General features: G+C 37.3%; 1 protein-coding gene and 1 pseudogene across 2 annotated transcripts; both read left to right on the forward strand.

Annotated features, from left to right (window-relative positions):
- The first annotated feature begins 2,092 nt into the window (after positions 1 to 2,092).
- On the forward strand, positions 2,093 to 4,930 carry LOC130415824 (E3 ubiquitin/ISG15 ligase TRIM25-like; annotated as a pseudogene).
- Positions 4,931 to 7,652: 2,722 nt separating this feature from the next.
- paqr7a (progestin and adipoQ receptor family member VII, a) lies at positions 7,653 to 11,946 on the forward strand. 2 transcript variants are annotated; one of them, XM_056741780.1, is made up of 3 exons: positions 7,653 to 7,723; positions 8,302 to 8,345; positions 8,589 to 11,946. In XM_056741780.1, the coding sequence occupies exon 3, from the start codon at positions 8,597 to 8,599 to the stop codon at positions 9,662 to 9,664; it is 1,068 nt and encodes a 355-aa protein (XP_056597758.1). In that variant the 5' UTR covers positions 7,653 to 7,723; positions 8,302 to 8,345; positions 8,589 to 8,596; the 3' UTR covers positions 9,665 to 11,946. The 2 variants fall into 2 exon arrangements, with proteins under 2 accessions (XP_056597758.1, XP_056597757.1); XM_056741779.1 differs by having other exon boundaries at positions 7,677 to 7,723; positions 8,302 to 11,946.
- The last annotated feature ends 179 nt before the right edge of the window (positions 11,947 to 12,125 follow it).

The raw sequence follows: 12,125 nt of genomic DNA on the forward strand, positions 1-12,125 counted from the left end.
GAAATATAATTCCTCCTCCCAATTATAACTTTTATTTTAACACAACACCTTTATGTTTTCCCAACATGAATGGATTCCATTATATGACTAAATATAAGAAAATCAAGTTTTGACCAAATTTTCCAAAAGTTGTGTTGATTTAACTTATGCAAGTTGAGTAAATTGAACAAGTAGCAAAACATTTTTTTTGAGTGCATAAGCCTTTTTTTTAAAACATGAGATGTAAGAGGCAATACTGAAAAAGTATCAAATTGAATCTAAATTAGGAAGTCCCATAACCTTGGGGTATTTCTGGTAAAACGTATCCATATGCCGACTGGCTCTGGGTCCTCACAGTCTGAAAACATTCAGGTCAGTTGAATTGGAGACTGCCTTTTGCCGGGAGATCCTGAATGTATTTGTCAGTGTGAGTTAGCCAGTGTGAGGCTCCTGTAGAGCCTGATGTATGCTGGGATCCTACGCAAGGATTCTCTGACGTCCAAAGCTAATCACGGCACTTGAACAGCAGCAGCAACAAAAACACTAAACTGCAATCTTTCAAATTTCAAAGGGATCAAAGAACCTTTTTAACAGACACTCTTTGTTTCAAGTCTCCCGCAGAGACTGGAAAATATCGACCAAGACCCACAGACTGCAAAAGATAAGTTCTGAGTCTCCCACCCGGAGAGGCATAACAGCTCATTCTCTTGTCTAGCATGACAAAACATCTGCAACAAGGTTAACAAGGTTAAGGAGAGTAAACCCACACTTCTGGGTATCTTCATCTGTAGTTCCTGTTTCTTGCACTTAAATCTCTATCCTTACAATCATTTAGTTTTAGTATAATTTAGGGTTGTGTTAGTTTTTCCTGCATATCTTTTGTTAATAAATTATGTTTTATTACAACTGTGTCGGAATATTTTATTCATATTGTATGATACATTTTCTTAAGGTGAAATTACTTATGTCCCGAGGTAAAAGGAGAGTGGGGTCATCTTACATTTCATGTTGCAATCTTGAGAATGTACACTCTTAAAGGGGTCATATGATACGGCTAAAACAAATATTATCGTTTGTTTTAGTTGTAATTCAAAGTGTATACATGATTTAAGGTTAAAAACGCTGTATTTTCCATATCACCAGCATGTTTGTATTTCCTCTTTGCTCCGCCTCTCTGAAACGCTCAGATTTTTTCAAAGCTCATGGCTCTGAAAAGCAAGGTGGGCTATGATTGGCCAGTTAACCAGTGCGTAGTGATAGGTCGAATGCTTCAGGCGTGTGATAAAAATGTAACACCTCTTACCATATTTGGAACATCACCTCACTCGTGTACATATTTGGGCAGTCTTGGTCAAATCATACCACAAACTGATGTAGATTTGTGGGGGTGTGGTTACACGAGGCATTTCAGGCAGGTCTGGGTTCGCATTCGCTCTTAGATAGAATGAAACTTTTGCTCCAACACTTTGATTTTTCAATTTTACGTGTCTAATACAGGCACGGGCAAATTATAACACACCAAAGACACAGAAAAACACGTATTCGCGCCATGTGACCCCTTTAAAAATAAAGATGCTTAAAAGATTCTTCACAGCGATGCCATAGAAGAACAATACAGTTAAAGGTTCTTTGAAGAATGATCTCTTTATTACTTTTTATAATCTGAAGAACCTCTTCCCATTTTAAGAACCTTTTTCCAAGAAAATAATCTTTTGTGAAACAGATGTTTCAGATGTTAAGGGGTCTTTATGGAACCAAAACGTTGTTCTGTGGCATTGAAGAACCTTTTGAAGCACCGTTTTTAAGATTGTATTTCACAAATATGTACAGTTAGACAACAGTGTGGAATTACTCTAAGTGTTATTGCATTTACTATTAGTTTTCCTATTGTTATAGTTTGTAAAGATTTTGACCTGGCTGACAACAAAGTCATCTTACTGGTTCCTGTATTAAATTGACACCTTGTGGACTTCTACCATGTGAATTTCTAGTTTTAGACACACGTCTTTTGCACACGTCTCAAACACAAAACCAGGAAACTCAATTCATGGACATAGAAACTTATGTTGTCGTTGTTGAGCTGTTGCATATGTTATGCTATTAATGTAGTGAAATGGCAGAAGCTTGCTTTTCAGCGGAACAGTTCAGCTGTCCGGTGTGTCTGGACCTACTCAGTGATCCAGTGGCCATTCCCTGTGGACACACTTACTGTATGAGCTGTATTACAAACTGCTGGAAATTACGAGGACCTGAAGGGAATCTACAGCTGCCCTCAGTGCAGACAGACCTTCTCTCCAAGACCCACTTTAGGAAAAAATACTATGCTGGCTGATGTGGTAGAGACATTGAGGAAGACAACACTAAGATCTGATGTTCATGCTTTATGTTTCGTGGGACCTGGAGATGTAGAGTGTGACGTCTGTACAGGAAGAAAGCAAAAAGCCGTCAAATCCTGTCTGGTGTGTTTGGAATCTTATTGTCAAACTCATTTTGAACTCCATCAGGAATTTCGTCCTGGCAAGCGACACAAAATGACTGATGTCACTAAGGGACTCCAGGAGATGATTTGTCGACAACATGATAAACTTCTGGAGGTTTTCTGTCGTACTGATCAGCAGTGCATATGTATGCTGTTTACTATGGATGAACATAAAAACCACGATACTGTTTTAGCTGCTGCACAGAGGAAAGAGAAAGAGGTATAAAAGAGGGTTAAGAAAATGAGATTTTATGGAAACAAAACAAAGTCTAGCTAATCTAGTTTATGCCAATGTTAATCAAATAAGCCAAACAAGGCTTAATTGTCTAGTACCCTGTAAGAAGAAAACAGGGTTGAATAATAATTGACTTCCTTTACACTTTCTGTGGATGCATTGGTTGTTTGCAATAGATGTTTTTTCATTTTGATTTTCAATATGCTTGCTGAGGCAGGTGGCTCTTAATCAGCCTTTATCAGGCTCAATAACACAAGCAGGAAGAGTGCCATGAAGGAACGGTGCAAGGCCGGTGATGCGAGTGATAATGAGCATCAGCTGCGAGTTGCACCGGTCTCGCGCCGTTCCCTCAAATTGTGTTTAATTTTTTTTCCTAAAGATCCTCTGCTTTTACAGAGAAACATAAAGGAGACACAAAGAGTCATCCAGGATACAATCCATCAGAGACAGTCACATCTCCAGAAGCTAAGAGAGGCTGTGAAGTCTCATAAGGTGGGTTTAATGATCTTTTATTATATATCTTTAATTGAAGCGTGTGTCTCACAGCCAGTGTGATCTAGCAGTATAAGAGCTGATTGTGATGTGTGTGCAAACAGCTCTCCACACAGACAGCAGTGGAGGACAGTAAGATGATCTTTACTGAACTGCTCCGCTTCATAGAGAGAAGCTACTTTAAGTTAACACAGCTGATCAGAGATCAGGAAAAGGCTGAAATGAATCGAGCTGAAGGAGTCTTGAAAAGACTGGAGCAGGAGATTATTGATCTGAAGAGGAGAGAAACCGAACTGGAGCAGCTTTCATACACAGACAATGACATCCATTTCCTACAGGTAACAGATCTGCGAAAACATGACAGTGAATTTACAAGTTTATTATGGTTGTTACAAGTAAGGTTTGACAGAAATCCCTGAAAAACAACCTTTGCTACACAATAAAAATGCCTTGTGGTTTTCATGGTTTGATCGATTTAAACAACCACAAACAATGCGTAGGTAGTGAATTCTGATGGAGACACTCCCTGCCTTCCAGCTGCACTTCGCATGTCATCAAAACCATGTGATTGCAAACAACCTATAGATGGTGAATAGTTAATATTAGAATATAACTGACAATGAATTAAAATCTATAATATATTAGATACACAAGGTGATGAAACTGAACTAGAAACAGGTGTAGGGAGTAATCGGTTACCAAGTAGACAAAGTATAAACAAAGAACCAAAAGAGGCAAATTTGGACCACTGAGATACAACTGTCAGGGCCCTCTAGGCCTCAGAAAAGGACCTAAAGTCTTTCTCATACGTTTGATAGTTTCTTGTGTTAATCTAAAGGCTAATTGTGTCAGCTTAAACTGTGAAGTAGATTTTGTATCATATAGGTGCTGTGTGGGCTTGTTGGTGTCCAAAGTTCAAAGGCCACTGTTCCCTACAGCAAAATAAAAATCTGTAGCTGTGAGGTTATGTTTCTTATTTCTGTTTCTACAGAGTTTTCAGTCTCTTTCTCCACCTCCTGAACCTACAGAAAACCCCATTTACAGTTTTCAATGTTCTTTCGATGCTTTGAGAGAATCTGTCTGTCAGCTGAAACAGAAACTGCAGGATTTCTGCCAAGAGCAGATCAAAAAGATTTTAGGTAAAACACTATGCATGTTTACACATCCATCAACTAAAACAATGAAGTACATCAGTAGAAAATCTGAGATAATGTCAGAAATCAGGAGTTAGTAATAAGGGCAGATATTGTTTAACTTTACACTGTTTACATCTGCTGATTTCCACAGACCACTACATTGTTCCTAAGACCCGAGAAGAGTTCCTACAATGTAAGTTACTTCGTACACAAACACAACAATCTGTTGAATGTGCTCATTACATGAAAAGCTGTTTTACTCAAAATGCCTTAAAAATATATATATTAAAAACGTCCATGTCCATAATTGTTTGTATTGACATAAAAAGTTATTTATCTTTATTCTCACTGACATTTTAATATTACTATACGAGCGGATGTAACAAGACTTTAGCATGTTCGACCTATGGTTCTGTAAAGTAACAGTATCGTAATGCATTGCTTTTACACAAAACACTTGATACAGTGTAATGTTCAAATTTAGGTACAAGAGATTTAACTGATCTTTTTGTCCCCATTAGACGCCTGTCAGCTCACTCTGGATCCAAACACAGTGAATGAAAATCTCATTCTCTCTGAGGGAAACAGAAAGATCACTTTCACTGGCGCAGTCCAGCAGTATCCCGATCATCCAGACAGATTTGATCATTATTTTCAGGTGTTGTGTAGAGAGAGTGTGTGTGGACGCTGTTACTGGGAGATTGAGTGGAACGGGAGTGATTTTAGTTGTGTGTTTATATCAGTGTCATATAAAAGCATCAGCAGGAAGGGAGGAGGTGATGAGAGTGGATTTGGATGTAATGATCAGTCCTGGGGTTTGTACTGCTCTTCCTCCAGTTACTCATTCTGGCACAATAATAAACAGACTTTGATTCGTGTTAAGTGCAGACCAAGTAGAGTAGGAGTGTATGTAGATCACAGTGCAGGAACAATGTTGTTCTACAGCATCTCTGATAAAATGAGCCTCATTCACAAAGTCCAGACCATATTCACGAAACCTCTTTATCCTGCATTCAGGATTGGATATAAATCATTTCTAAAACTGTGTGATCTATCAATATTTGCTGAATTTGACCACATTAACAGAGTTTAAGATTGTTTTGGGTAGTAGAATCGGGCGATCTATGATTCAGGTGTGGTGAGTTAAGAATAAATGAGAATAGTATTTAAAAGGACAAGAACAATTTTTAATCTTTTTCTATATTGTTGAAGGTTAGATAAACCAAAAATGTGACATTTTCCTGTCCACTCTTCTCCATGTAATGAAAGTGCTGTTAACTTAAATGTTAAAGTGTTAAAATAAACACTTTTATGATTCCTTGTCATTTTCAAAAAACTTTTGTGACCTTATGGTTCAAGCTAGAACTGACTATTTTACCCTACTTGAATATACACATTAGAGGTTAAAGGTTTAAGCTAAAAGATCAAACTGCATAATGTCTTTTAAGACATATGCTTTGACAATTGCTGCTTTTTCAACATAAAACATAAACAGTATAATTTTGTTATTTGTGTTGATCAATGTAAATTCAAAGAGAACCTATTACACGGTATTGCTAGGTCTTTCCAGGTTTTATGGCGCACTATTACATATTTAATCTTTTTTCTGCACATATTTTAATCCATTCATGGGACAAAAATGGATAAACCCAACCCAGAGAATGTTGATATTTGACCTAGCAATGGGTCAACCCAGCAAATGTTCATTTAAAACCAAAAACGGTTGGGTTTGTCCATTTTCACCCATATATTTTAAAAGTATACACTATTCGCTTCACCTATGCACAATGTATGAATGTGTATAAATTCTAGAACGGTTTCATTTAAAAGCTAACTCTTGCTGCTTTATGATGTCAACATCAAACATGAATCATTTTAAATCAGTTTGTGCATAGTCCCGTCATTCACTTTGTTGCCTTGTCTGTGAAGCCAGGTCGTGTCACAGTCAGACTGAAGTGTAATGGTCTCAGCAGCCGTAGAATAGTTCATATTAAGTATGCTATATGAGACTTACTATATATATTCTGATGTTCATGTGTCAGAACACTGGTGCCTTCATGTGGTTTAAGGAGGGTAATACAGGTGGAGAGATCTTCCAGCGTTCATTAGCCAATACTGCCCCGCAGTTTGAACAGGGCTGCATGAAAATACAAATATGATAAGAATGAGCGAGAGTTTGTAAGTCTCAATATTTACTTATGCTTTTGAAGGGGCAGACACATATGGGACAGGAAGGCTGGAAAAAAGATCAAAGTTGGGGAAAAGGCAATCTGCTACAATCCACATAAATGTTAGGTGTTTAGACAGTGCATGAGCTAAGTCTCAGACCTGATTTGCATCCAATCGTCAACACATAGGAAGGGGGTCATGCATGCATACTCTGTTGGAGGTAAGTATCTCCTCCAGTCCATTTGGTTATGGATACAGTAAGTGTTTATGGGGAATGGCCAATCTCCTGATTGAGGTGTTCCCCTTGAATTATGGGGACTTTGAGGTAGATTGTGCAGTGACAATCTGTGAGGTAGGAGTTTAGTAGTCTTGGCTTCATTGAAGACCACATTCCACACAAGAACATTGTATGATAAGCAGTGAGATTGAGTTGAGAACTTAGAACCACAGGATCAGGGCAGAACCATGTTTGTGTACTCAGAAAAACACAACACCAAATTCAACCATGAAAGTATTTTATGTGTAATATTTCAAGTATAGGCCTATACATAAAAGTAATTGTCCCCAAGGACGTGTTTGGAGGTAGGCCCTATGTCTCTTTAAAATGATCTGAAATTTGCTTTTTTGTCTCATGTTGAATATAATTTTAAAGGTGGTGTTAATGTAAACATTTGTAACAATGTGTATTTCAACACAAAGAAAACATTTATTTTAAAACGTCCTTTTTACACCATTTCTTTATTACTTATATTTGTGTCTTATATCTCTATTGCTAAAATCTAGTTTTTGTAAAGCTGATTTGCAACAGTGCAAAATTGTGAAATACACTATAATAAGTTAAGTAGCCAAATTCTCCAATAGTTTCATTTGAGACTAAGAGTGACGCGGTGTATTATTCTGCAAGAATTGTCAGGACACATTTCAGTAAAAAAGTCACATTTTAAGACAACTGTAAGTGACTTACTGCTATTTCATACAAAATAAGATATGTCTGCAATTTTACAAAATCCTGTTCCTCCAAAGAACCTCCATATATTAACGTTATTTTTCATTTTCTTATTTTATGGAATGTTTTTCTATTACAGTGCGTCTATTTTGTGCAATACCTCCAAGGCAGAAGGCGTGACGAACAGAGATTGTGCATGAGCAAGTTCTCCTTTTCGTTCACATTGGATGTCAGCTTCACCTCGAAAATTATTTGTGGTGCAAGATTTGCGGAGGACATTGGTAGAGGTAGGCCGATACAAATTTATAATTCAATTCTTTGTTGTGTATGGCAGAATCTTTTCTCGTCTGAATGAGACATATTTTTTACGTAGCTTTACCTGTTGTTATTAAGACTTCCTTTTTTCAATGTAAGGAAGTTCTGTCATGCCTAGGTGTGAAGGAGAATGCAGGTGTATTAGAAAAACGGGCATCAAAAGATTTTAAATCAAAATATTTAAACGACGAAAATACAGAGGGAAAAGGCTATTTAAAATTCAAAGATGACCGTCAGTCAGACTTTGCAAAAGTAAAAAAAATACTTTGGTTTAAATATACTGAAAGTGAAGAGGTCTTTTTGCTCAGCAAAACAATATTAATTTAAACGTTAAACGATGACAGGAACCAGCTCAAGAATAGCAAATGTGAGATTTCCTGAATGTGTTAACGTATTTTGAAAGCCCAACACCACAATATCCTTCCTGGTGTTGCTTACAGTTAATTAATAAAAGAGAAGTGTAAGAGTATTTAATGTTCTAAAAAGGGACGAGGAAGGTTGACATAATTGAAATAATTTTTATTTCTCACTTTTCTTATTTTCTCCCTAGAACTCAAGTGTGTCTTCAGCTGTAGCCTTGAACACTTTGCACTGGTCAGTACACTGGAAGACAACGTGATGTTTTACTAGATGCCCTCGATACGTTTTTAAGAAAAAAAGATCACCCAAAAATAAAATGTCCTCATCATAAAAGTCTTTTGAATTGTTGTTTAACGATGCATGCTCCACCCCCCGATGGAATGTGGTTGAATAAATGAGAGACTTTCGCAGTGAATTCCTTTAAACTGCATAGATTGCTTATTTTCAATAATTTGATGTTTCTGGTTGGTGCACTAGAGATCACCATGGCAACCGTTATGGAGAAGATTGGGAGACCCTCTATGCAACAGGTGAGGCGGGTTCCTCCGATGTTTGCAGAGGTGAAGCCTCGCATGCCTGACACTCTAAGTGACACAGAGGTTCCTCATTTTTTCCGTGAGCGATACGTCCACTCTGGCTACCGGCCGCTCCACCGGAATTGGCAGTATTACTTTTGGTCTCTTTTACAGTGTCACAACGAGACAATAAATGTTTGGACTCACCTACTTGGAGCGCTCTTGGTCCTGACAAGGACAGCGCAGCTTACAGAGACGGTAGATTTCATTAACGACACTCATTCCTGGGCTCTTCTCATCCTTCTCTTGTCCTCGGCGGCCTACATGACCTTCAGCGCCTTGGCCCACTTGTTGGCAGCAAAATCTGAAGTTTTTCATTATGCGTTCTTCTTCCTGGATTATGTAGGTGTGGCAATGTATCAGTATGGCAGTGCAGTGGCTCATTACTACTACGCTATTGAGGAAAGTTGGCATGAGCAGGTCAAAGGCCTTTTCATGCCTGTCGCTAGCCTTCTGTGTTGTCTGTCCTGCTTTTGCTGCTGCTATGGAACGTACTGGAATTACAGCCTACCACACGGGGTTTGGAAAGTGAGCAAAGTGGTGCCTTCAGCCATAGCTTATATTTGGGATAGCAGTCCTGTTTTTCATCGTATTAGCCTTTGGTTACTATCTTGGACGTGGAGTGATTCTAGAAGCACATCTGCTTTGATTTTCCACTTCGGCCAAGTGGTGTTTTTTCTCTCTAGTGTTTTTTTCTTTGCTCACCCTTTACCTCAGTGCTGGTTCCCAGGTCAATGTGACTTCCTGGGTCAGGGCCATCAAATATTTCATGTGCTGCTGGTTCTGTGTACCCTTTGCCAAATTCAGGCTTCATATTTGGACTACCTCAACCGACAAATCATCTACAGTCATTTCCACACTGATAGGGAGCCATTATTTTTTGTTTATCTGTATGTGTTAACATCGGTCATCTGTGCTCTAATAGCCATGTATATACTTGCAAGTGTTAAAACACTGCTCAGAGATAAAACGAAGTAAAACATCTGATTAGCACTTTTATTGTAGGTCGATGGCTTTGCACACATTTTAGAATATCCGGTAGTAATACAATTCTCATAAAATTGTGGTATATTAACGTTTAAACTCACTTTAAACTCATCTTGGGCACCAAAATAACTCATGTTGTAAAAGCTTTTCCATAGACCGTAAAAAAGATGGACGATGCGTCCTCTGTTTACTTCTGCTGTGAAAAATGTAGCCAACATGTCCAACACAATGACGGCAAAAGCATAACTATTTTATGATGTGGCAAATTTGTACGATTTATCTTGATCTCATTCGTACATATTAGTACGATTTGCTTCCACGCCATTGACGTTAGAGTTAGGGGCGGGGCTTCAGTATTGCTTTTTTTCTAGATGTACAACGTACAGATTCATACGAATAGGCCACCGATTAAAATAGTTACGCGTTTCCGTGAGATCAGGTTGAAATATCTGAGGTATGGCACAGTTTAGTTTGCACAGTATAGCGAGCATGAGGGGGAGCCGCTGTTTCAAGGTCCCGCCCATATTTACCCATGACCCAATTGTAAACGAATAGATCATGTAGCCACTCCCCTTTATGTGACTTCTTATGCTAAAAACAAATTATTTAGATAAACTAACACTTGCACATAAATAAGCGTGATAAGATTGAACTAAAATGACAGAAAACACATTCGGCAAAAAGTATTTTTTATGTTTTTAGTTCTGGTTTAGTCCTGTCTACAAGAAGAGGGCGGGGTTTATTAGCTGGACTGCAGACAGCAAGCAGGATTCTATCAAACTGCATTTGCTTTACTTTTCAAGATTTGTGCAGCATGTCTGTTTTTTTCTGTGATCATTTATTCATTCCTTTAAATCATTTGAATGTCACTATTCAACCTTACCAGAAAACTGACAAATTTTAGTCAAATCTTACTTGTAATAAATACTGGCTGCTGTCAAAAAAAGGATGAAGTGAATAATCTTACGTTTTGCGTTTTACCCCTAAAAGTCCATTAAAAGGAAACAGCTTAACGCATCTTCACGCAGTTGTACTGATTTAACAATCAGGGAAAAGTAAATATCATATCAAACAGAAATGATTCTAAGTTAGGTCATACTGAGGTAAAGAAGTAGTTTACCTTCAAAATGACAATTAATGAAGCTCCACACTGTAAAGAGATGTTGTACTGCCCTCATGTGTTAGCTTCATGTCAGGTTACATGTTTCCTTATGTCTGGCCTGATGGTAAAATTGTATGTCATCATGAAGAATATAAACAAAAATAGAGTGTTCGAGAAAAGTGATGGAAAACTGGCAGATCTTGAATATGAGCAAAATAACAGGAAACACATTTTTGTCAGTTTCCTTTCCTATTCAGCCTCGTAGAGTTACGCTTGGATTGGCCCTCCTGCCAACACACAGATAAACCTTATCTGAAAAACTAAACCAACTTCCCCCACGTAAATGTTACTTTAGGCGTTTGTATTCTGAACCGACATTGGGAGTTTGTGTCATATTTTTAAAAGAACACTTCAATCAAACATGTTTCATATATTTGTTATATTATTAATGTGCTACATTGTTGTGACATGACTTCATTATGTCACATATTTAATTTGCTGATAAAATCTTGGACCTTGCTGACCCACATCCACATTTTGAGATGTTTCTCTGAACTTTGTGATCTGAGAAAATTCTCAGTTATTCAATATTACAATTGTCTGTAGTATCACTAGTTTTCAAAATTGTTCATTTTTTGCCGTTGTTTATAAATCAAGTAAAACACTTTGTTGTTTAGAACTAGCTCAATTGCAAGTGTTAATTGCTGTACTGTTTCTGGTTGTAATATTAGAATACTTTACATTTTTCGGCTACTTGGGTTGCAGATTTCATCTGGTTTGTCATGAAAGGCCCATATCAATATGCTCTCAATTAGAATACGGCCAAGGATCTATTACCTTAGTTTTATAAAAAGATTTATATAGCTTTTATTTGGACAATCCCTGATTTGCGCCGCTTCTGCAAGAAAACTGATAATCCATCTGCTTCACTTCCTCCACAGAAATTTAGGAATTCACAATTAAGGAAAATTCATCTTCTTTCCACATACTATAGCAAATATACAAAGATCAAAGAGGCACAAACTTTCTTTTACGCTATTAAAATGTGTTTCTGTAAAGTAATTTACTTTATGATGACCATGTATTGACTTATTATGATTGTTTGAAATATATTATGAATCGATTATGATTGAAATGTTGGATGTATTTCAGAATTTTTTTTAATCCTGCCTTGTCAAATAAACCTCAAATCTCTACTACAACTTTTTATCCTTATTTATCTTTTCTTTTTTACATACACTATTTATTTCTTTAACATTTGTATCATTTATTTCACACAAGTGAGCAAGTACTTCTTAACCAAATATAGTATGCAGCCTTATGCAAAAACAAGTTACTGTCTCTTTAAAT

The sequence above is a fragment of the Triplophysa dalaica genome, chromosome 25 (genome assembly GCF_015846415.1).
Source record: "Triplophysa dalaica isolate WHDGS20190420 chromosome 25, ASM1584641v1, whole genome shotgun sequence".
Lineage (NCBI taxonomy): Eukaryota > Metazoa > Chordata > Actinopteri > Cypriniformes > Nemacheilidae > Triplophysa > Triplophysa dalaica.

Excerpts from the sequence above, each read along its gene's own strand:
- paqr7a (XM_056741779.1), top strand. The coding sequence starts at position 8,567 with ATGTTTCTGGTTGGTGCACTAGAGATCACCATGGCAACCGTTATGGAG.